Source organism: Osmia lignaria, chromosome 10 (genome assembly GCF_051020975.1).
Source record: "Osmia lignaria lignaria isolate PbOS001 chromosome 10, iyOsmLign1, whole genome shotgun sequence".
Lineage (NCBI taxonomy): Eukaryota > Metazoa > Arthropoda > Insecta > Hymenoptera > Megachilidae > Osmia > Osmia lignaria.
The window spans coordinates 4106388-4133716 of NC_135041.1; the positions used below are offsets into that span (position 1 = coordinate 4106388).

At 32.7% G+C, this 27329-nt stretch overlaps 1 protein-coding gene across 18 annotated transcripts in view; it reads left to right on the forward strand.

Moving 5' to 3' along the window:
* The window catches only part of LOC117611675 (CUGBP Elav-like family member 1-A), a 770692-nt gene that overhangs the window by 577273 nt on the left and 166090 nt on the right, over window positions 1-27329 (forward strand). For all 18 annotated transcript variants that reach the window (XM_076690507.1, XM_076690520.1, XM_076690504.1 and 15 more), the window contains one exon: window positions 14003-14085. In XM_076690507.1, the coding sequence (XP_076546622.1) occupies window positions 14003-14085 (83 nt within the window). The remainder of the gene's footprint in view (window positions 1-14002; window positions 14086-27329) is intronic.

Here is a 27329-nt window from a genome sequence, read left to right on the forward strand (position 1 = left end):
ACGCCCGTGCGCACGATTTTTTGAGCATACCTGCGCCATAGTAAAGGTAAGGAAACAAGTACTAGAAATGAATTATGCATTCTCATGTATACGCAATGATTATGTAATGTTATCAAAATAATACTTTTGAAAGTGTTAGCACTTTTAAAAAGTGCATACCTAATACTATTTTTTTAATTAAATATGCTTGATGCTACTGGTCTTCAGTACCTTCTTATATTTCAGTGAATTTTGATTTTTATACAGTTAATGGTACAAAAACAATTTGTATTTATTTTTAGTTTTGAAGAAAAAACAAATGATTGATATTATTATTATCATCATAGAAATTGAGGTCTTTATGTTTTTTGTTACCATTAACTTAAGTACTTCTTGGACTAAAAAAATCACACTTGTTATTTATTATTGTATTTTTAGTTAGTGAAGTAAATAATAGTTTTAAATAAAATATTAATTTAGAAATAGCATGCTGGTGTACATGTTCCAATGTTTATTGGTTCCTTAAACCTATTTCAAATTTTCCTCATCTCAAATTATAACAAGTTTGATACTAGTATTCTACCAGGAGGAAAATGTTCCAAGAATGTTGGAGAACTATACACAAGGTTATCAGGTAGAACGTTTCATTGAAAACATAGTTCGCTTTGAAACCGGAATCTCAATATCGACCCACTGCCGAAGCAGCTGATCCTGATCAGGAAGAGGTTCCTTAGGGACTATGCTTTGTTTCCGACCTAATCAGAGAATTTACGTTGCTTGATCGGTCAAAGGTATCGCTACCTAAGCATCGCCTATGTGCATCTATACATGGACGCGTAAACAGTCAAATTCAATGGAGTATCGATTACCTTTCTGTTTACAACCGTAATTGTTACAGTTTAAAAATGCATTGAAATTTTCATCACTGTTAAACGTATATTAAAATTTAATACGATTGTACTTCAAGAGTTTAATTAACGTTGTAGCCATCGTTAATTGAAAATGCAAGGAAATCTGTTGGAAAGATAGGATTTATTTTAGGAGCGGTTACAAGGTGTAGGATACAGTTTTCCTTTTTATTTATTCGTACAAAACATTCTACAAAGAGCGCCATGTTTATACTTTTCCCGTTCGATAGGCGTCCAGGTATTATCGCCGAACTCTCCATATCGAATGGGCGTCTAGAAAACTAACTCTACTAGAGCGTCCAGGAGATGCTCTGTACTCTCTCGACCGACAGGCGTCCAGGTATTATCGCCGTACTCTCCGTGTCGGTCGAGCGTCCAGGAACAGGTCTCCCGTACTCTCCCTTCTTCCGGTAGGCGTCCAGGAATTGTCGCCGAACTCTCCTACCGGGATCTCTCTCTCTCTCTTCTCCGGCAGGCGTCCAGGCCTAACCTGCTGACCAAGAGCGGCCGATGGTCTTACCTCGTCCTTTCTCTCTGTTAACAGCAGGCGAAGTAGACCGAGGCCGTCGCGAGCCCTTATTTTATATTCGCTCGTTGCTATCCACGGGCGCCGAAATCAACGATCTCATCGTCAGGAATGAATTTGGCGTTTTCTGCGCTCGAGTTCCGCATCTCCGCTCGCGCCTCGCGTCTCTGTTTTTCGCGATACTCTATCGTCGGTTTTTTCGAAATCGTCTGGACGTTTCCAGACTGCGTCGCTTTCGCGAAGTTTCTTTTTACTGTTGTTACAATGTTTTGTAATACAGTTGTATTATCTAATGTATCTGTCAGTATTAAGAAAAGTTTATTTTTGAATTTAAAAGATAAATTAATTTTATTAGTACTTCGTTTTCATAATTGTGGAGCAATACAACGAAATCAATTTGTTAAAAAGACTTAGTTTACTTATATAAAAGCAGTATGAAAAATGTGCACATTTAACTATTTATTTTTTTATTATATTAATCTTTTACCTTCGTATTAATTTGACATTAACAATAAGAAACAAATTTAGTTGCGAAAATGAAAGACGAATAAAAATTCATTAGATTATAAGGGTTTGCAGTAGTCCTTTAAATCTACAAACTAAGCTTTAATGCATGTTAATATAACTTTTTGAAAATTTATGTAATCTTCTACTATCCTATCAAATTTTTAAACCAGAATTGCAAAGCAAATTTATTTGTACTTACCAATTTGGTAAAATGGTACTTAAATGATATGGTCAAGAGAACTATTCCAATGACGGTTAAAATGTTGACTGCCGCATTAGAAAAGATCATATGTAGCCAGACATTAAAACTGTATTTATTAAAGAAATTATTAGTTAATTTTTTAATGTAAGTTTTTAGATCGGAACCTTGCATCATTAGTATAATACTAACGTTACTCAAAGTTTTCCTTCTATTTTATTTTATTAATTACATAATTATACAAAATTCAAGGCGTCAGTCAGCAGTGACCGCTATGGTACCTAATCAACGTATTAATTAAAACTCAGTAAACTAAGTATTTGAATAAAATCTTTAAACAATAAGCCAAAAAAAAAGAAACAACATGGAAAATATAAAATCTGAGAGAACAAAGGAAAACGAATATCCATCCATGTCGTTGTATAAAAGTGCAAAGATTGTCTCATGGAAATGGAAAAATAGAAATAAAAAGGGAAACGGTCGGACGAGGATAGAAAGTGAGGAGGTATGATAGGAGAAAATAAACCGAAAAAAAAGATACGTCACTCGAAAGACGGTTGCTGTACGAGTTGGACACCGAATTTATGAACACGATCGATGGTTCGCTTTGATGATATCTCTATCGACGTCTCTGTGGACTTCGTTCATCCTTCCCAACCTTCTTATCGAGAAGAGATGGAGGTGAAAAGATGACAGGAAAAGGGTGGACCGGAAGTAGAGCACACGGTCTTGACACCAATTTATGAGTCAGGACGAGTTTATGTTTTTATCTTCTAGACCAGCATTCCGGTATTGTTCATGGACGATACCAAACACAGAGCTCAATCTCTGTGTAAAAATCAGCTCGTTCCATGACTCCGTAAATGCTCGTTCCTGAATTATGGTTATCCGATTTGTTGCGGTCACCTTGATGACGTTCCTAGGGTCTGAACTAGATACTTGTATCGAAATGCTGGTGAATTATTTAGATGGAGCTTACAAACAGAAAAAATTGTATACATTTGAAAAGATTTTGAGACACCTGTGTTTTGGAAATATTTTATACAGTACTACCAAGATGGTACCCTAGAGCACTGTGTGTGTGGGTGCTATTTTGACGTAGACCGGTAATTAAAATCATTGGCGTAATTTTAGGCAGGGCCCCGGGTGAGCCTACCCACCTCCCCCCAAAAGAAAAATCTGGACTAGTCTGTTCCCAAAAATGTGGACCTCCATCATTTCTTAATTTTAGAATTTGAAATCTTGAGAATTCAAAAATTTCATAATTGGAAAATTTATAAGATCCCAGAAATTAAAAATTCTAAACTTTCAGATCCTAAAAATTTTAAAATCCCAAAATTTTTAAATTTCTAGGAGACGCGGCTCACTTCGAAAGAAGGTCCAAGTTACGCCAATGACTAAAATTCCAATATTTAGATATTTGAATACTAGTAGAATCCGGATTCGCATATTTAAATCATTTATTTTATTTATTTATGACTGTCTGACCTACGTCAGACCTGTATCATTTTTATCTGAATTCGAATTTTTGTTTGTGTATACAAGATTCGAAAGTTGTGATTCAGGAAACCTGAACCTCCTTTTTCGAAGTCGGTTAAAAAATGAAATTTTCTATTTGCAACTGTACCATTTTCTCAATTTTTAATATATTCTAATTTAAAAATTAGTATAATTTTTCCTATTTAATTAAATTAACGCGCCAACTGCTACGTGAAGGCTAACGTTTCATTAGATAGTATTCCAGTTTCAACAAATTCTATCTATGAATTTCACAATGTTTCGTTATTCTCAGTATTCATAGATTCAAATACGTAATACAAATCTTTCTAAGAAAAGTTTATGTTTACTTTAGATGCAAATTAGGACTTGAAATGACCTCAAGCTTTTTTCGTAGGAAATCTCCTAATAACGCGAAAATTTAATTTTTAATTCCTTAACAAATATTTTTAAATAGACATATAAGTAAAAGAATTCCTAATACATAGTATGGTTGATGAATTTCGATAGAAAGGTGGGTGACATGGTAATTAACCTTTATAGTTGTATTTGCCTAAAATCTTAATAATACTCTACTGGTCGAAATTATTTTGTATGGAACGTATATTATAAATTCGTGAAAAACGAACCACGTGCTATTTTACATTTCAAATAAAACTAGAAAAGCTTTATAAAACATTCGTTGTATCTCCATAAAGTATTGATTCAGAATGCCATCATGATACCGTGACTGACGGCAGACATGCGTCCGCAAAGAATTATTGCGTTAAATTCGTGATGGTCAGAATTAAAAAAAAAAATACTGTCCATTTGTAAACGAAAAGATTGTCCATCAAAACATTGCACCGCAACAAAATAATTGAACCTCCCTAACGTTTGACGAGCAACCAACCTCCTCTATTATTAATACTAACCGATACCAAAGCAGTGCATCATCTATATTTGGGTAAAGTTGCGGAACCGCTGCTACCGGCCCCACGGAAATGATCGCTAATTAGATTCATCGGAATCGTCGATCGCACATTACCGCTGTGGCGACGGTGAACACCACGGCAGAATTATCGGCACGCGTAGAGTTGACCGAGCGGAGGGGCGGATAGTAGGATCGAGTCAGGGTAGCGGACCGGAAGTGCGGAAAGGCATGCCGGGGGCTCTGCTAGATGTGAGCATTAGCTCCGCAACATGACGCTGCTAGATTTCCCCGCGGACTCTAATCACGCATCGCCGTCGAAGCAGCGGTCGTGTACACCTGGGGATCAGTACAACAAGTGCCCTACGGTCCAGTATATGAGGTGGCGAACTCAGAAAGGAAAATGACAAATAAAAAGGGGCCCTGGACGAAATTTAAGTGACCAGTTCAGATCTAAAAACTATAGAGCTACATATATAAGAACCTGTGTCGATATTAAAGTCTAGTTACGTTCATGACCGCTCTAATCTCACATACTTATATAGAAATTGTTGATTCTATTAGATTGTTTAAAAAAATTTTGCCGAAATTTAATGATATCACAGTAAAATTTTTATGTAATTAAATGTGATCCTATACCATGCTTAAATGATTTTAGAATTTTCTCTAATAATTGTATAATTTATTTATTTATTAGGTATTGTAAGTCGCACCAATTGCTAAGGTCATTAGCGACTATATTTAGTGCCATTCATATTTCTTTGTATTTTGTTTAATATTCTATTTCTTTGCAAAAGGTGATTATTTTTTGCTGGCGTGAAGTTGACATGAGAATATCCTTCAACGCTCGGATGGCGAATCATGGAGAGAGCCCCAATTTTAATTAATTTTGTTTTTCATGTTATTTTCATTTTCTAAATTTTACACTGCTTTTTTAACAATTATTCTTTCCATACATGAAACTTTTTCGTTTAAATATTATACATTTAATTTTAGGTTAATATCCTTGTATATGTTTTGTAAGTTTGGGTCTCGATTAACCAAAACTCCGCTGTTTTATACGTTTTCCCTTTTTTTTTATTCGTATTTTAGATATTCTGTGATAATGTGAACTATTGACACGAATATTTTTCAGTAGACTAAATTAAAAAATTTGTAATAAATTAGATTGCTATAATGTTAATTTTTTTAATGATCGAATTTTTATTAAAATGAAATTAGGATTGAATTTGTGTTCTTATAGATTAATTTGATTGGCATTATAAATTTATTGTATGCACATGCATTAATTTATCATATTCTGATCTTATCCTGGTTAGTGTGGGTTATTCTCTACAACTGAAATCTTGATTAGTGTTTAAATCATACAGCATAGGTACTAATTTATGGAGAGCGCTTGTATTATATTATAATTTTATTTGCATAACGCTTTCAGATATTTATTGATATTAGATACTGTGTTCCATATGGGCTGATGGTTTAGTTTTTGCGTGGATGCAATTTTTTTCTTGTGAGATTTGCTATTTCCTTTCTATGAATATTTTTATTGAAAGAGATCGAGGCTATAATATTTTGCCAGAAATTGATAATTTATGATACATTTCTTGAATAAGTGTATTCATTTTACATATAATGTAAATTGTTGTTCACTAAAATCTCTGTTTTTAGTTATTGATCTGTTAGAACATTTTTTACTTTTTAAACTGAAATTATCATCTTCAAAATCAAAAAGATATCTCTACTATTCACAAATTTTTGATTGACTACCTAGACAAGATTCCGATAGAAGCTTATTAAAAAAGTTTCGAGAAATTTTAGAATTAATTAAAAATCTGTATGACCTGCTAAGGAGCTTATTTTACATTTAAAAAATAAGGGAAAAGATTTTGGTTTTTTTAGTTATAATTTACTGGTCGCATTGGTTATTGGACGTTCTTTGTGTATTCAGCATAGTCAGCGAGAAGAATAATTTTAACAAGAGCCGACAGGATAGAGGATTTTTCACGTGCGGCAAAGTCTCCCATTCGTCCAACAAAACTGCTCTAGATATTCCTGATACGTCAACCGTGAGTTTTGGTAAATTACGACAGGAGGACTCAGCGGGGGCCGGGAAATTATGTTCCGACGGGTAACTAATCTTGAGGCATCATCGCTCGATAGACCTTTAAATCACATCGTCCAAACTACCCCCTCACCGCCTCTAGTCGCTTGCTGGCCAGCCTGTAATACTCGTGTCTACAAATGACCCCATTCGTCCAGGTGCCAACGTTACCCCCCTTTCGCGCCCTACCCTGCGTTCACCTCTTCTTCCATCTTATCAACTATTCTTTCCTTTCAGGAAATATAAAACCAGCCATTACCGCGGTCATATCTCAAAATTTGATGATAAATCGTTGAATCGTATTTTTCAGAAGTATAGTAATCTAAATAAGCGATTCTCAACCTTTTCATAACTGTCTTGTACAGCATCGAGCAAAGTAGCCTCCCCTAGGGAAAATAGCGATATAGAGGAAACAGCAATTTTCAAAATCTTAATTTTGATAATATATTAATATTAAAAGTAATTTATAATAGAAAAAGATAACGTAATATTTAATTATTAAATATTACAGAATTTAGTATATAATTAAATGTGCATAACAGAATTAATATCAATCTAAATCTCCCCGTGTAAACTCTCTGTCCTACATCGTTATTCTCTCTGCGGCTACCTGTGGGGGAGGATGGGAGTCCGCGAATCCAGGGAAATCTGGGGGGGGGGGATCGACGTTTTCCTTGGGGAAGCATACCATGTTCGATACTGTACGATTACCAAACCGTATTAAAATTGCAATACTGTATATTATGCAAATTGTTCACGTATCACAGAGTTTTTGCGTACCACTAGTTAAGAATTACTGATCTAAATGACTGTGATTGCGAATGATGATTTTATTATTAATTGCAGGTATTTCCACTGAGTACAAGAACCTCCTTTCAATTGTAATCAGATGGCCATAACTGGTGCAAATTCAATAAACACAATAGGAAAGCTGCATAAATTCTTCATCCAATTATGATTTTCCATTTTTGCACAAATAACACCGGATGCCACGCATTGTGTCATGGAATAGAACCCAAGAACCAAAATTCTTGTTCAAATACGAACGTCATTAATGTAATCAAAACTTCGGCTCTTTGAATAAAATCGAACGGTACGCATAGTTTATCGACCATACGACATTAAATTGACGAATAGCTGGCAAGCAGTGCTTTGAGCATTGACGAATCGCAGTGAACTGTCGTGTGAGCAGTCGAGGGTGATGGTGAGGGTGTTAGGGTGAAAGCCAGGGTAAACCGTAACGCGAAAGGGTGGCGGTCAGGGCCACTCTCTGATTTATTCGCAGGTTTGTCGAGTGGTAGCTGGTTGGCGTTATGTCCTAAACAGCTACCAATTTGTCGCCCAGCTTTGTGACAATTTTTTTATTTCTCAACATTGAACAGACCGATTGCATTTTTTTATTTTTATCTTTTTTTTACTACGGATTGACATTTTCTTTTAGCATTTGAGCATCATCGTTTATAAATTTTATTAGTCTTGTGAAGTCTATGTTTCAGATCAATTTTGGCTTTTTATGTTGTTTTTTTACACATTGTTGACTTACTGTTTTTATAACTTGATTGAAAATAGGAACCGAACTCAAATAAATTTGAATAATTTAAATAACATTATTATTACTATTTTTATTTTATTACACATTTCAAGGCAACCTTAACGTTGTCTACAAGTATATTTGAATAACAATTTATAATAAATAAGATAAAAATTAAGATATTCTATTAAGAATTTTTCATGAAATCAAACCGTTTTCATATTTTCAACATTTGGAGAAATAGTTTATACATTTAAGCTGGACATAATGTACATAACAATTTTCGGTGATAAAAAGATCTAAAACGTTAAACGGTCACGCAATTATTACACATCCTAGCACAACACGTTTGACTGATAACTGATAATTAACGCGTAATTTGTTAATCTCTTATGTATAATATTCTGGCATTTCCGTGTTAAACTGAATTATGATCTATGCGAATAATACGTACGATTATGTGGAATCGTAACTACGTAAACTCTGAAACTAGAAATCCTGAACCGAACGGATATTAAACGAAGAAAGCGACTCAATTATCCGTCAACCCTGCTGCGCCAGGTAAACCTGCAATATGCATCTGAATAAACTATTCTCCGCGTCGAAATTAATTTTCCTATTAACCTGTTATTGACGCGGTAACAGCAATTATTAAAGTAGTAATTGTTGATCATTTGATATCGCACAATTGCAATAACAACATCAACAGGACTTATTATGGTGTCAATTTGGTTCATGCAGTATTCTGTATATTTTATGAAGTATGCAATTATCTGTATAATATTGCAATCAAATACAGTTAAGTAATTACAGGTAAAACTGGACAGGGATAGTAGAATAATTGCAATGATTCAGAAATTTTTTAATTTTAATCGAATTGTAAATCATTGACTTTTGCAATTTATTATTAATAAAAAGTCTTCTGGAATAATCACACTATTTTCATAAGGCTGAAAAGAAGTTATTAATTTCAGAATTTTAGAAAAGAGTCATACCTCAGATTGCACACTTATATTGATTGTCAAAAATTGTAAACGTTGCGAATAACGTGAGTGTTTGAAATTCATCTTCAAAGGGTTAACGAAACAGATACAACCAGAAATTGCAACAACTGGTCATATAATGAGTCCTCGTCTCAACAACCAACGATACAATTAACACGTTTGATGGAACATTCGGAAATTTGAATACACCGAGACAGGTTGTTAGGAATAATCGTGTCCTAATGAGTCCCGAAGCGTCCAAACGAGCCACGGTATTGAGAGAATGCCGAAACGTTCTCGTTTATCAATACGGTAGAAGCAAGGCATCGTTATAGTCTGAGGAGCGGGTTTAATTTGCGCTCCGAATTACTCCGTCTGCAAAAATCATGGCGAACGAGTAATAGAACGAACGAACCCGACTTGGGCTAGCTCGACTGCAAGGCCTCGTTCGTTCGTTCGCCATTAGGAATTCCCAATTGACGTCGTAATTATCGTTAATTGGACTCTGGATTACACTCGCGCGACACGCCGCGCGTGAAACGCCAGTCGTTCGGGCCGCGAATTATGCATTGCCCTTTCTGTATACGGAGTCAAACCATCGGAATGACATTGGACGGAAAAAAAAGAGAAATGACAACTTCTCTTCCAGAGAACTAGTTTCAAATGTAATGGACGGTATTCTGTCAATAAATGTAAATTTCGACAATTTTTTTACATTTACTGTTCGTGCATACTGGAAACTTTTGAGAATATACTTACTGTTAGTATAGATGTATATTAACGGTTGTTGATAGTATGAACGTAGTTGTGACGGTACTTTCGTTACTCGCCACCAGAGGGACTTTGGTGACAACTTTCTCGCAGGCAGTCACTTGCTTAGCTACCCATTCCTATACAGCAGGTATTGACAACGATATAGCTATTACTATGGCAAAAAATGACAATTACATTATTATACACATATATTTTCTACGTATGCATAAATTAATCTCACTTGATCCTGGAAAGTTATTTAAAAAATTAAATGCAACTTGAAGTTTCGTTAAACATAAATTTTTATTAAAAATAAAGTATTTATATCTTGAAGTCATATTAAATCTATTTCTTTAACAGCGAAGCCTGGGTCAATCGACACCCAAACTTACAAAACATACAAGGGTATCAACCTAAAGTTAAATGTATCATTTTTAAACCAAAGAGTTTCATGTATATTAGGAGATTAATGTTTATAGAAACCGCGTGAAATTTAGAAAATGAAAATAACATAAAATACAAAATTAAATGAAAACTGAGGCTCCCTCCATCGTCCACCGTCTGAAGGTTAATGCCATAGTCAGTACAATAGTCAGTACGGGGTTAATTATTTTTTAGTTATATCTGCTTAAATATAATTTAAAGTGTATCTCTTCTTTAAATCCAAAAAATCAAATCAATTTAAGGAATAGTTTTTCTTGGATAAATGTTTTAAAAGTCCTTTCTCCCACTTTCTACCCTTTTTGATAAGTTGATCCAGAAATCTCCAAATTCGTTTTCATACCATTATTATTGCTATAATATGCTATGACCCTCTCAATACTATATATTATAACTTTTATGAACTTTTATTTCTAACTTTTTATCAAAGACAGTGATTGGTCCTTCATAGTAAAAGAGTTAACGAAATTCAATGTTTGATCTATGTATTTTATTAACGCTTTGATAACACAAATTTCTATTTGTATTAAAATTAAGGATTTGACTATCATGGTAATATATATTTCTTAGTAGAGAAAAGAATGGATGCCAAGGTATCTTCAAACGAAATTCGATTCCATTGAAACGCCTGTCTGGTACGTCGATTAGACGTTGCCAGGAAATATCAAGTTTCTCATTTTCTTGCTGAAGGAAATTCTGTTACTCTTCGCGATCGTTACCAACAAGACGAAGCCACGGCGATATAGTAGGAACGAAAATTACACAGAAGCAAAATTTCACTTCAACGCGTCTCGAGCTACAAGTATCGTGTTACGCATTTTTCAATTACGTCCCGCGGTATCGTACACTGGTTCGATACCGTATCGACTATCTCGTTACCAATCAGTACATTCGCGATGGCTTCAACCATTCAAGGTCTACAATTTTCAGACCATTTCGAACAATATCCTATGAAATGATGTCATGACGATCGATTTTAATACGTTCTTTTAATTAGGTATTATTTCTCTACTTAAAGACTTTTATAGACGGTAGTGACAGAAAAACAGAATTTAATACCTTATAAATACATATGTATATATATATAGATAGTGTTTGCCAAAGGAAGCAAATAAGTTAATACATATTTCTTCCAATTGACATTTCAGGCTAAAGACTTATTTTAAAAGATCAGATGTATTTAATAAGTTCATATTTTATATTAAATAAGTGTAAAAATTGATTAATAAAGAAATCTTTAAAATAAAGCAATTATTTTAATTAAAAATCTTAGATTATATAAACAAATGTAATATTAATTTGATAAATAAATTATTATTTTTGTCATCTAAATTACATTAAATAATATCAATATACTCGTAGGTATAACATGTAACATGTAAATATCTACTTACCTGCTTTTTTATCTACTTACGTAGTAATTCATTGTTTGGTCCAATGAAAACTAGCTAAATTATATTAAAAATATTAATAAACATATGGTCATTGTGATAAAGTTTTGAACTTCAAATTAATATAACGTAAGGGTTATTTTGCATTACTTTCATGTTATCAAATCATGTGAGAATTAATGTTTCTAAGGAAAGGAAATGAGTTCTTCCTTATCTAGGCCTCATTACTGATACAGTAGACTCCTGATAACTTTCTGTTCGCTAATTTTCCTCAGAAGCCCATTATTCTTCACATGTACTTTTACTAATACTAATCACATCACCTAGTACACTGTTTTTCATGCGTGTGATTTGTTAGAATATTCAATTGTATTGGAAATATTCCATTATGTTGTCTTTATCTCTTGTTTATATGCCGTTTCCGTACGTTAGCTTTGTGGCGAGGGCATTTGTTAAGTTTCCTCCCCTACAGCTCCGAGTGTGGAAAGTTATCAAGAGTCTACTGCACAAGCAAGACAAGAAACCCAAATATTCGAATTGACTACTTGCCTATTCCCATTAACCAGTTACTTGATTAGTCTGAACGCTCCTTAAGGATGTAACTCTCTGAATTCAACCTTGTCCACTACCCTTTGCAAAGGGGATGGAGGTAACCCAGCAAGTCACTGTTAGATAGCGTAAAGGGACAAAGTATCGGTGGTAATACAACAGAGTATCGAAGTTCCGGCAACTATCGACCTGTCCCATCCGTTTCTGACTTGGATGGTGTCCAGCTGCGACATCGAAGGGAGACGGAAAAGCCTTGATGAGCTCCCCAAGAGTGACCGACTTGCTCGACTGTTTTCTATATCGAACTTGTCACTCCTATCGATTGCATGTCACCGTATCGAGTGTCTTTGGATACTTTCCGATATCGATATTAGCCCCTTCCGGCGTGTGTAAGGAAGGTCTAATAGGGTCTCATGGGATTATAGAAATGGTTAATGTTGACTTTGATTCAATTTTCTTATGATATTGAACTGGAAAAAAATATCTGATAAGCAGCAATTATTCAGGTTAAAAAGGGTGAAAACATCCTTAAAATTTGGAGTTACAGAAATTGTTTTATTAATATCTTGGAAGTTATAAAAACCTGAAAATTTTTTTAATGAAATTAACAATACAATATGTACATTAAATATCTGTTTTTTCTTATATAAAACCAGCAAATACAAAAAATAAAATTTAAGATGAGACTAAATTAATGAACTACATTCCAAACGAAGCATCCTATCAAAACACTGCTACCGAATAGTAAAGTAATAACTATCTTTTTTTTAATATCGTACTGAAATTTTACTTTAATAATTATGATCATTTATCATTAATAAATTTCCATTTTAATTATGTTTAAAGCAAGTTAATAAGTTAAATTCCTAATTTAAAAACTAATTTGAGTAGAAAAGCAGTACAAGTCCAATGGTTTTATTTCAATTATTGGAAATTTATGAAATATGATAGTTATAATTAGGCATATATTAACATTCACTTATGTAAACATAATCGTACTTAAATTGAGACAACGTTGTAAAATCCATAGCGTTGATGATGTACAAAAACTAAAGCCATCTTTCCAAATTTTTCAAGTTGTGACTTCTGGATTTCTATTGTTCTTCCACTTATCCATTTAATTAATGTTCGTACTCTTTTAATTATCTTTTCACCATAATAATATTTGAAAAGAATTATTAATTAGTGCTGATTAGTACAAATATATACTGCATTAATCGAATTATTGTTTAATATAAATTTTATTGATCATAATCAATTTAGTGGGATAAAAATTCTAATTTAAATATAATATATATTTACTTACCAACCTTTTTGAAGAATTTTGTATACTATGAATTACTTTTAGTGCATTTCTTGTCTCTATTATTCTAAATCAACAAAAATATATGTATGACAATCGAGATGAATTTTTCAAATTAATTATTTGGGGAAAAAAGCTTTAAAAAAAATTAGTTTATTTGTGTGACTTAATTTTTTTAGAAACAATCACTACGTACTTGCTAGTGTCATTTATCATGTGGAAATCTAATTTTAAAGACAATGCTTAAATTACTAACGTTTTAACAATTTTAAGGGAAGTATCATATCAATAGAATCTGAGTTTCTTCGATGAAAATTGATGGACAGTTACTTACTAAAATTAAAAGCAAATTGATACGAATAATTGTTTCCTTTTCTTTGGAATTAATTATCTCAGAAAGCATTATATTTGTTTCCGGTTTCAGGATGCTGTTTCGTTACGTTTTACACGAGAAAGGCAGCCCTGGATGCACAGAATGCTCTGCACAACGTGAAAACCTTCAGCGGGGTAAGTAAACTAATCCTTTCTTATACGGTATAATGAAATTAATTTTCTAAGGACTCTGTAAAACATGCTTTGATAATAATTAATTAAATGAAATATAATAATATTGTAATAGAACAATCTCAATATAACAATTATATTATAATAATTTCAATATAAAAATTTAATGTTAATTCTATTTAATATTTATTTAGAAATGAATGATTTCTTTACTTAACAATAGTAGATACAGAGACAGATGAAATTTAAAAACTATGTCAGAAATGGAACAAAATCAAAATATAGTTTTAAAATAAACTTTTCTGTTCATTCATGCTTTAAGTAATCGTTATATATTTTAATAATTTGTCGGATATATTAAACTATAATTTAATAGTATAACTGATTTCATTTAAATATTTTTTGGTAAAGTTCTACTAATTTATGTACAATCATTCTGTAATGTTTTAGTTTAGATTATTTTTTTAGTACGGATTTATAAATATTTTTTTATTAAATACATTTACATCTTAGGATATATTCTCTACCATTGAATAGCAATCGCTAAATAAAGTTTCAATTGAACGGGGAGAAAATTTTCTTAGCTCAAAAAATTAAAGTTTCTGGGAGCCGGAACTATCAAACCTTCATGGCCACTCGAGGACCTCTTTGGTTGATAAACTTGGTTCAGAAATTCAAATTTATTCTGAATAAAATAAGTTGATAGTTAATTATAAAGAAAAAGGGCAACAGTAAAAAAAATTTCTTCAATATGTTTTGACAAAATAAATGGAAGACTTATAATGGCACCCCCTGCAAAGTAAGGTTCGACTAAGGTAATTCTTTAATATAATTCAATTGATACATTTTCAAAAATTCTGAATATCCTTAAAAGTTCACCCTAAAAATGAATTAGGCACTCTTCTTATTCAAAATCGCGTATGAATATACTTATATTTTAACTCCGATCTTCCGTCCACGTTTCATAAATAAACTATAGGGATGAAGGTTAAATAGTTCTATAAATTTTACTAATTTATATTGTAACAATATCGAAAGTATCAGTGCATGGAGAGTTTAAATCAATCAATTGTACAGGGAGATTCTCACAATGGAACCCTGCTGTGTTTGCGGGCAAAAAAGCCCAGGAGGTCAAGTCGCCGGACCCAAGACTGCTCTGTGTGTCTTGGGTCCGGCGACTTGACCTCCTGAGCTTTTTGCCCGCAAACACAGCAGGGTTCCATTGTGCGGGGCGGCTATTGTGTTGCGCGCCGAGAGAATCTCCCTGTATATTCGTTCGCAGAGTTAATGAACGCTTACCTAGATAATTATCAGAGTGCCGATGGTTCGTATAATCGAGATATTGACCGAATAATGAATATTAATATGGTTGATCATCCAAATAAATTATTTAAATCAACGTAACTAGTCGAATAGTCCTTCGACTAATTGTCGGTGGGCCGGAAGTAAACTGTTTGTCTATTTGATTCTTTGTTTTCAAAAATAACATTTATGTTATTTTTTATTAAATTTTAAATTCGGAATATATACAGAGATAAACGGAAAGTGATCACAACTAAAAATTTTTTAGTTCAAAAATCCTAAGTTCAGTGCTAGTTTTATGTTAGGTGGGTACTTATATGGGGTGATCCTCCCGCAGCCGGACACAAAGGAAAGGGCGACAATGAACCCCTTGACCGCACCATGAAGACACAGAGTCGTCTCGGCCGAAAGATAATACTTTACGACCCCTACAACTTTTGTTTTAGTCATTTTAGTCTGTATATCTCGAGAACGGTTTATTTGCCAGCTCTGAAAATGGTCTCATTCGATTTCTCGTCCCTCAATTAGTATAAATCCGAAGTTTGGTTGTCCTAGGGTAGGAGGCCTTTCGGAAGTTTCCCCTTAAATTAAATGCATAGTATAAATTATTCTCTAAGCATGATGAATAAAAATTAGCAATTTCAACACCTGTTAGTACTGCTCTCCCTGAGTCAATTGTCCTTATATTTCAACACATTTGAGAAAAATGTATCTTATTTTGTGTGACTCTTATATTTTTTTATTGATCTTAGAATAGTCTAATCACTATCTCGTAACAAGCTGTATAATTTTTTCAAAATATGCAGCATGTATATCATTCAGCGCCGAATTAAAGGCAAGTCTAAGGAAGCCCCGTTACAAGTCTTTCATTTACCAAGCCAAAAAATATCGAATAACATTTTTTTTACTGATTACCTTTTTCTCTACGATTAAATCTTATTTCATTTTATTTAGAATAAATTTTACTATTTGAACCAAGTTTATCAGCCAAAGGTACCCTTGAAGGTCTAATAGACTCAGTCAGACCCTAGGAATCTTAATCAGATCTTGGTATCATTAACAAAGTAATTAATTAAATGCTGAAACGTCTTTTTGATATGTTGAAACGTTAAGAAAATTCGGTTTCTTAATATGTTAGGACTATGTCCTTGCTTAGAACAAAACACCATTAAAAAAAAAAGAAAATTATTAATCAAATCAAAAGATTAAATAAAGTAAGAAAATTTCAAAAGAATATAATCATTTTCTAATAGGTAGTACTGTAATTATTTTCGCGTTAATTGTTTTATCGGATTGAGATGAATGGTGTGCAATGTAATTGCACGACACTCGACCGGTTTCCTCAATTTGAATTAGTCTCGTCCGAATAAGGCTGAAGGAGAAAATATTTTTCGTCGTGGTTTGCATTCCGTCAATTGTAGCGACACGAACGATGGTATCGTTGAAACTGCAGCCGTGCGATAATTACAGTTTCCCCGCGAACTTTCGATGCAATTACGAGACGTCATTACGAGCATTTAACCTACCGATCCCCTCTCACCCCGTCGCCAACCTAGCTACCTGCATTTATGCTCGAATTTACGAGAATAATTATCATCGATCGAGACACAGAGCAACACGATTCTCTGGCCCGTGTAAAGGAGCAAACAAAGAACGAATGAGTTTCGGATCGATCATTTAATTTAATAATTTCATCTTGCTTCATTTTATGGTGACTGATACTAAATATATTACACGAGAAAAAAAATTTTGCATCGAGGTTCTATTAATGCATCACGGTATTGGCAGATATTAATTAAATGAACTTAAATTGAATTTATAATTAAAATAATTAATCAAATTTCTTACTATAGAATATAATTGTTATTAAAATATAAAGTTTGTTGTTATTATTATTCATAACAAAATTAATGAACTTTGATAATGTTATTACATGGTACTACAAAGTCGGATAAAATGAGGAGTAAACCTCCATGAAATAATTATATATTATTGAATGAGAAGCTCTTATGACTATTATGGATAATTAACTTTTGATTATTAGTAAAATTAATTAACTTTAACGTTAACAGGTACTATGACATATTGCAATATACCAAAATAATAAATAAAACTTCTTACTTCACGAGGTAATTATTATTAAAATATACAATTTCTTGACTGCTAGGGGTAATTACTTAACCTCTAATTATTATTAACAAAATTGCTCTAATATTGATACCGTGTGATACTGTGTCACACTAAAATAATAAATAAGACTCCTTACTTCACGAGACATTTATTATTCAGATATAAGATTTCTTGAGGGCTATGAGTAATTATTCAGCCTCTAATTATTAACAAGATTAATAAACTTTAATTTTACTACTGTGCCATTCTTAATCCTGTGCGCTCCCAATTGTACTATTTCAGTAAATAGACATGTTTCTAAAAAAACACGAAATGTTTAACTTCTACCAAGCAATCAGAAGTTGAGTAATTTGATCATAATAATTAAAAAGTTTGTTTTAATAAATTTATAACACTTGTTTTAATTTAGTAATTTCCAATTACTTTTTAGTAATTTTTTATTTTTAACTAAAATTAACAATCAGATGAAATAGGGTAGTAAAACGCTTTGAATACCACCAGAATGATAGATATACTTTTAAATAAGACAAAAAGATACATGTAATTCATAATGTATAATACTCCTATAGTTTTATAACCTTATGCAGTCATTACATAATCCATTTATGAAACAGACAACAGACATTCAGAATAAAATTTTGGGTGATAAAACTATTATATTCTGTATCAGCGATTCTAAGTCTTTTTAACCGACTTCGGAAAGAAGGAGGTTACTCAATTCGATCAGTATGTATTTTTTTTTCTTTTTTTTGTGTGTGTGTGTTGACCGATTACTTCGAGATGGATGGACCAATCGGAACGAAACCTTTTGCATCTTGTAGGGTGTCTTCCGATTGGTCCCATTAAAAAAAATTTTTCATTTTTTCATTGTTATTGCAAAATACAGGAAGTTTTTAATGTCAAGATTGGACGATTTCAATGATCTTTTAATATGTTGTCGGGGACATGATTCTGAACAACTTTTTCATTATGCATAATTAACGGAAAGCTTTAGTTTCCGAGATATTCGTGAAAAACTATTGTTACTACTACATTGAATTCTACGTATGCCTACATGTCTATACCGGTGTATGAGTCAGCATGCAGTCGTCGATTCTCTACTGTTTCTTGTATACATGTATAATGTATACTCTCCAAGGCATGTACCGATTGCGATAAAACCTTTCACATCTAATAGGAGATATTTCCGCGATATCTCACTTGCAAAAATTTATGCGATTTGTTATTGTTAATAACTATTATTATAACTTGTATGGAAATTGTTATCGTTAAAAACTATCGTTATTGCAATTAACCAATAAGAACGGTAAACCATCTTACGGCATCCTATAAATACTGCTCGTTCCACTAAAAAGTGTGAAATAAAATAATTTTTAACAAAAAATACAACCGACTTCGAAATGCACTAAAAAGTATGAAATAATTTCTAGTTCATTTATACAAATACCCAACAGCTATTAATAAAACCTTTTCAGAGGCGGCGCAAAACTAAAAATACCCGAATATACGATGCTGCCAATAATGATTTGATAGGTTGTCGACGCCTGAACTAGAATCTTCCTAGTAGAAGAAAAGTTTTTAATTTTGCGCCGTCTCCAAAATGGTTGAAATGTATTTAGTATACTATTTAACGAGTAAATAGGTTTTATTAATAGCTGTTGGGTATTTGTATAAATGAAGTAGAAATTATTTCATACGTTTTAGTGCATTTCGAAGTTGGTTGTATTTTTTGTTAAAAATTATTTTATCATAAATGCAAAAGTATATCGTTTATATGGCAATTCAAGAGTGATGATACACTTAATTACATTGCATTACATATTGTATTATACATACATATGTGGCGCCCTCGATACTCGCGCCATTTAGCGGTGCTAGAAGGAAGCAAACGTTGCAACCGCGCCCTCTCTTCTAGGGTGCTCGGGGCCTGATGCCCTCGCTTCAACGTACCCACATTTTCACTTCACTCTGTTCTTTTCTGGCTACGCGATCGGAAATCAAAAGCACACGTCCTTCCTACTTCCATTGCCATCTTGTTATACTACAAGTTTACGCATAATAAAGTACTATCACAACATAATCATTACAATCTCGTGTTTTATTTATTCCGTGACAATAGTGTGATGCCCGCGCAATCGTAACTCGCGTGGCCCCTAAACATATGTATTGCACAAATTGCCCCTGTACCAATGATTGAGAACCTCTGATCCGTAGAATAAAATAAAAGTTCCGTATGACAGGTTGATCCATCGAGGGACGAGCAGAAAAGCGACAGGCTTTTCTCGATCGTCGTACGGCGGCGGCACTGTCTGCGTTCGTCCAAAACCTAGAATATTTATCGCCGTACAAATTACACCCTAGGGATTTTACGACATCGTACGAGTTGCTAGGCTTGGTATATTGGAGACGAACGACACGTGCGGTTTTCCCCCTGTCGATTCTGCCCCAAACCCAACATCTGCAACTTGGTCAAATTAGGCTTCGTAAATTGAATACGCCATGCAATCGACTAGGTGTACGGCACAATATATCACGTTGCGTGGGAATATTTAACCACAGAACCGAGGATACTATTGTGTAGAACGGTATTGTTACTAGTATTTGAATAACTGCTAAGGCACTCTAGTCGTAAATTATGCAACGGATTTATTACTTTAGCTTACTGTTTAGAGAAATTAAACGAAGATTAATGCAATGAGGTTTATTGTGTCACATTTAACTCTCCAATTCTCATAATTTAAATTGTGATTTTATATAAATAGTATTATTCGTTTCTAACGTTCTTAATGAAAGTCCAATTACTTTTTCTTTTCTTTTTTATTTTATTTTACCTTGAAAGAGGTTAACTATTCAACATTTTTCCAAACTTTTGGTCCGTGATGGAGGCGCTTACGATTAGTAATAATAAATATGGGCTTACTTTTGTTTTAAGGCACCATTCTGTTTTTAATTTTTTTTTAATAATTTGATAGTATTCGATAAGTATAGACGAAATATAACAGTTTTGAGTGTCAGAAGCCTAACCTTAACAAAGTTTAATTTAAATATATTTACCTAGTAATTGTAGTATTTGTTACCTATATAAAATATTTTTGTAAAGCATTCGTTATTTTAAAGAAAAATTTGGAAAAATGTTTTTAAAAAAAAGTTATGACGTCAAATTCATATTATTACTATTTGAAATGTATGTTATAAAACAAAGCACGAAACTAACCACAGAACTGATAATAATTGAAAAGGTAGCTCGCGTTACGCGTGAAGTCTAATGTCGTTTAAATTGGATACGTTAAAACGTAAATAATAAAGGTCGTGCTGGTATTTCACGAGGAATACCAAGCATTTCCCTTTGTACGATCCATGTAATAAGAAATTTCGCGGTAATTGACTCGTGAACGGTTGAAAAGAAACGTCTGTCGACTTATAACGTCGCCTACGAGTTACTCGAAGTCCATAATGCGACGCGGGCGAAGAAATTCATTTACCTTTAAACGAACTTGATTATTCCAGAGAACGATAAAAACAGAATTCACTATCCCAACTCTTTGAAAAATCTGGTGAAAAAACGTAAAGCGAAGTTTTACAATTGAAACGGGTCACAGAATATGTTCGCAGCTTCCATTAATATTTTCATCTTGTTGCCGTGAAACAAATAGAAAAAGAAGGAGAGGATTGGAATTACTTTGTCGTGATGGTTTTCATTTTTTAAAAGCTCAAGAACCTCGTTGCTTCGTGCCGCTCGTTATTCATGCTTCTTTGCGAGATGTATTTTAAATAGTGCGCCTCTCTTGCTACTGTTTTAAAATTGAAACGTGAAGGTATTTACATATTTAGAAGTGTCGCGTCCCTTTCTTTGTCATGCAAATCTCTCAGTTTATGCAAATGTTCGCGGGTACATTTATAAAAAAAAACGAACGTTTTCTAAAGTCAGAGAAAAGCTATGACTTCGAGATGCTCAAATACAGCCAGCCATCATTGCTCTGTGTAGCTCTGTGAATAGGGTATATCAACGCGTTAAACACTGGGCGAAATTTAAAGTTTGCGACAAATGTTTGGAAATAGATTAAAAAATTAAATTTCAATACTTAATTATATAAAATTGTGCTCCATGTCATTTTCAGTTTTAACCTTACTTCCACTTAATTAAAGATGGCCTTTACTTAACATCATGGACCATTGCTACCCATATTGTAAAAGATTGTTACGGTAACCCTTGAGAAATGCAGACTAAAGCTAACAATGCTATTCGAGCGTTTTAGTTAAAGAAAATGATTTGTACTTCTAGTATTTCTCACCAGAGAGAGATCCATAATAACTTTCTCGCAAGTTCCCACTCAGTGATCCATTTTTACACAGAGTTTGTTTAGAAGATTCTTGAACTGATTCAATAAAAATATAAGTTTTATAAATAAACAAATTCTATTAATGTAATTTGCTATACATATAAACCTTTTCTTCTTCAATATACTCCTGGCGTACTACCGAATATACTATATATATCTCCCAGCGTTTCAGAAATTCTTGGAAAGCCGGAGGGAAGTTTTGAGTGGACTTCTGAGATGAGTTTAGACAGTTCGTTTTTTCTAAATAAATTTTATTGGGACTTATAGGAAAATTCTTATTACATAGATACTAAAACAGTTATAACATTATGTATAATATTTCTAAAGTGTCATTTCAAGAATAGTTTTTGATGTTTAATTGCTTTTAAAAATAATATACATACATATACCCACAGGTATGCACACATGCAACCTCTACTTTCCACACTAGACATATTAATTTTTAGATAAAAATAATATGTAATTTATCAAAATACTTAATCATATATAATATATATATATTATTTTCATATCCTAGTTAACTGAAATAATTTTCAGAGAAAGATATGGAATAAAAATTGTTAACATCGATAATGTTACCCATATAAATAAATTTTAAATAGAAACAATTTCATGTATCATAAAATGAAATTTCATAACGTAATAAAAATATCATTAAAATATATTGAGAAATCTATATTGTTTTATTCTTTTTTTTTTTTTAATTCAAATAATCAAATATTTTTGAGCAGTAATATATTTATACACTAATATCTTTCAAGAGGTTAACGATAAAAGAATGAACGGGTTAAAAGTACATTACAGTAGGTATCGCTAAATGGAGCATCAAATAGACATAATCATCCCTTCCACTGAGTGGTAGGACTCAATTAAAATAAGTCCATTCTCGAGGGAGCACAAAAAGAAGCCCCGAACATTCCCATTAGTGGTTCTCGAAACTCCCCGTCGAAGGAGGTCGCGTGCCACGAAAAAGAATGAAAAGGCCGAAATCCTCACGGTCGCAAGTGACTGCGCAAGGTTAATTAAGGGAGTTAAACAGTCGGAAGTTGAGGTCCTCTTCTCATCAGTTTGTTCCGAGGGAATCCGATCGGGAAGACTGGTGGAAAAGAATTCTCGGGGTGAAGGATCCTTGGAGGGGTGGCAAGACGGGGACGAAGAGAGGAGGACAGACATTTAAAACAGTGTGGTGAATGGGGCGAGTAGGAAAGAGAAAAAAAAAGGAAGAAAGAAAGAAAGAAAGAAAGAAAAGGGAAGAAAAGAGTGAAATGCAGAACGACGTTTTCGCGATGAAAAGGGTTGACTGAGTATAAGTGGGTGGCTGAAAGGAGCAGGGGTCGAGAATGGGTGGAAGGAGAGGAGGATCGAGTGTATAAAGCGGAAGTAAGAGAAGGAAAGAAAGAGAGACGAGGGAGAAAGTGAGAAAATATAAGCGGTTGAAGAGGATAGAGTGACGGAGAGACGAAGTGGAGGGGTGGTTTGTGCATTTGAAGGAGTTTAGCTTTTCTCGTATCAGATTTCGTTTCCACGAGTGGCGTCGAGTTGAGAGGTCTGTGTTGGCTCGGAGAAATGAGTCGAGTGCTCCAGGGAACCCTCGTTACCCCCTACCATCCCTCACGACCTCCACCCTTCGTGACTTCACCAACGCCCCCTCCCCTTCCCCATTGCCTCTTTCCTAGGTGCTTCAGAGTAGATTTATTTCACGAGGAAAGCGACTGGGACTTTGATTCGGCGGTTCGTTCGACTCATTCGATGTTAGTATACAAAAAGCCCCATTACCATTCATAGGACTGTGCTCTAGAACCTACAAGGGACATATCGGACCCATACACGTCATTTGTTTAAAATTTAAACATATAGTTTATCTGTATAATAGAGTGGTCCTTGTTTGATCACATTTTTTAAAATATTTTCGCACTCTTAGTGTTCATCCTTATGGGTGATATGGTATTTTCTTTTTTTGAGTTAAATATTAGATGTTGCTACCAGCCATTGCAGTTTATATTTTTTAAGAAAAGGAACATGTATGATTTTCTGGTCCGCATATTATGAATTTTAAACGCATTTATGTAACATAGGAAAATTATTAGAAATTAAATTTCTGGGCTTTTAAAAGTAGTCAATTCACATTGGCATAATTCGCATAATTCGACATTATGATTTTTTTGTTATCACAAATCATTTTTTGGTGATATACTATTTTTGACTTACTAGTTTTTTAAAGGAATGTTTTAAGGAAAACATTTATAAAACAATACTTATTATGAATCTTTAAAGTTTACAAATATTTTTTTTTATTGCGTGTATGAAGATATATACAAATTTTTTGCGAATATTACACCAGTCCTCTATCTATTATTATTTATCAAAATACAAAACAAAAATCATGTAAAATTATTAATAATATTTTGAAAATTTAGAAATGTGCATTTTATAACAAAATTGGAAAATTCCTTAATTTTCTAACTGAATTTCATTTTCAACGGAGTTTACACATTGGCATGCTAAAATTAAAAAACCAGAATTTAAAGTATTGGTTACTAATTTGAAAAACCGATAATGTGAGTGTTACATTTTAACAATAACTCCAGAAAATACTAAATGAAAAATTTCATGTAGGTACATACTATGGTATCATTCTTTTGTGATTAGTTCGTTTATTATGAAAATTTCTAGTGTAATAGTAAGTAATGTTCTTAAACTACGCTAGAAGGTATTCAAACAACAATCAATTCAGGATGCAAATGGAAAACAAAGTCACTGTTTGAAGAACGTTGTGGTATACATATATGGTTGACCATTTGCGCGTTGTTACAATACAGAGGGAAATAGAAATGTGAAGATTTTGCTCCCGAGACTGGCACAGGGGCGGTATGTTCAGCCAATATCGCCTCCTTCTCTCGATCACCTGTAAACACGGAGCTATTGACTTCAAACTGGACCCTCTGTAATAGAGGGATATGTGTCACAAAGCTTTAACGTCGGTTTATAGGAGAACGAATTTTTATTTACATCCTGTACAGACACGGTTTTCACGGATTGAATATTTGCTTACGGCGATTTTTTTATCTTTTCTTTTGATGACTGAATGGCTGAGGTGCGAGGATTGAACAACACCTTAATTACCACGACTTACAATTAGAAATATAACATACGGAACATGATAGAGTTATAATTGACCTAACATCTTTTTATTATAACACACTTAAAACCAAAGGGGTACAAGTAAAATTTTTATTTATTATTATTATTAACATTATATTATTATTATATTAATATTAAAAATTATATATTAATATTATATTAATATTATATTATCAATATTATTATATTTAATAATTTAACTAACCATTCCTATTTTTAATTTCAAGACTTAAAATAATGTCACTCGCATCCCTTTAAAAGCTACTAATAACTACTTTATAATCTTATTTTTGCACTCCAGCTAATTTTGTTATATGATCTACCAGCAAATCCAAAGCACTTTTATGGTACCTTTGATGAACATTAAAAAATGTTATTAGATCGAATAAAGAATTATGTAAATGGTTATATTTTAAATGTTATTATTGTCGCATCATCAACAAAGTATTTAAGTACACTGAGTATACTCATTTGTTATCTATCAGTGAAATAACGATCAGTTATAGATGCCGTTACAGCGACATTGCCATTCAGTTTTCAATATACGTATGTATGTATAACACAGTATATTTATCAAAAGATAAATATAAAAATCTTTGTTTCCAAATATGTCTATTAAATATTGTTGAGATGTAATTATTTTATGTATGGGGGTCTCCCCAGTCGACGTCGAAATATATCACGATATCTTTACAAATATAGATCCAAGTTTTATATGTATTGAGTTGTTACATATCAAATAATCCATTTTAAAATATAAAAAATTTTTTAAAAAAACAGAAACAAAATATCAGTTACAATATATCAGTGTAAAGCTTAAGTTTGATAAAAATGACTACATAAACATTTCATCTATGCTCTTAATCCAAAATTGCTAATTCAAATGGCTCGTTCAGCAAACAAATAATGCACTAATGAATCAACGAATCAATGAATCAATTTACAATTTACAAAATAATAAATTATAAAATGGTTTAAAAATGGCATATAATTATTGTCAATTTGTTCAATTTATAACTGTTTAAAAATAATATTTCATTCACTATACGTATGTGATTTTAGTTTGTTCCCTTTTTATCGATGATATTCTCCACTTCTGAAAATATTCTTTTTGATGCTACAGATATGCCATTGTGCAAAGGTATTCACGTGCGGTTCTCGATAAAATCCGCTATTTATTTGAATTTATCGACCAAAGTAGTATCTGCAAACAAGAAAAACACATTGTATGTGCCTCTATTATGGACAAGACGAGTCTGCTCATGTTTATTTACTTTTTTATTATACGTACAAAAAGGAAATGACCTTATCTCGTTATTATGATGCTATTATAAATGAAGAAAACAGTATTCTATTTATTATGTTAATGCGAAGACTTTGAAATGAGATTGTTTGGAATTCAAGCAACGTAGTTTAAATTCAAAATATCTTAAGAAGTTTCAGGTGAAAACTGTTTGATAATTTATTATGAAGGTGCATTTGTATATATGTACTTACACGAAGGTGCAGTGATTTGATCAATATTTCTCTGTTTTGTATACCATTTGTAATTAAAAGTCGGATAAGATCGAAACGTTTAAAAAAATTGAAAATTGGTAGAAATTTTAGCCAATTTAATTGCAATCTGTATCTTTAAAGAGATGTTCAAATATCAGATTGAAAATTTCATTAGTTTTTTAGATATCAGAGTTCAAAAATACAATTTTAAAAAGAACCACACAGAATGATATTCATTTTACTGATAATGAATTAAATTAAACCTGTATAATGACTTGTAATACTGTATTAAACAAATATATTGTAATATTTATTTCTAAAAATCATTTCACAGAAATTTTTAATCTTTTAATTTTTATCTAGCATTTTCTCATTCTGTGTGCAGATCTTATTTTTTAATAAAATAGATTAAAATTCAGTTTTACCATTTTGTCAAATAACTAAAGGAAATTACTCAACATGAAAAAAAAAAATCATTAAACCATAATGTTCCCCATTGGACGAGACACTATTAAATAGTCCGAGCTGATATTAAATATTTAACACCCTTATCAGTTGATTCCACGCTAACCATCAGCGTCAATGGGGCGGCTGCTGAATTTCAACACACAACCAACGACTTGAATAGAAAAAAGGGTCTTGTAACGTAATGCTCGATAATACATACGATTAAACTTTACCCCTTCAATGATGCATACGGATAAACGAGTGCACATCATCAGGGTTGCGATAACAAAATGACTCACACTGTGACACTTTTCAAGATAATAAAAAAGTCGATGTACCTTCCACGCAGCAATAGATATTGACTTATGCTGTATAAAATAAAAGCTTGGT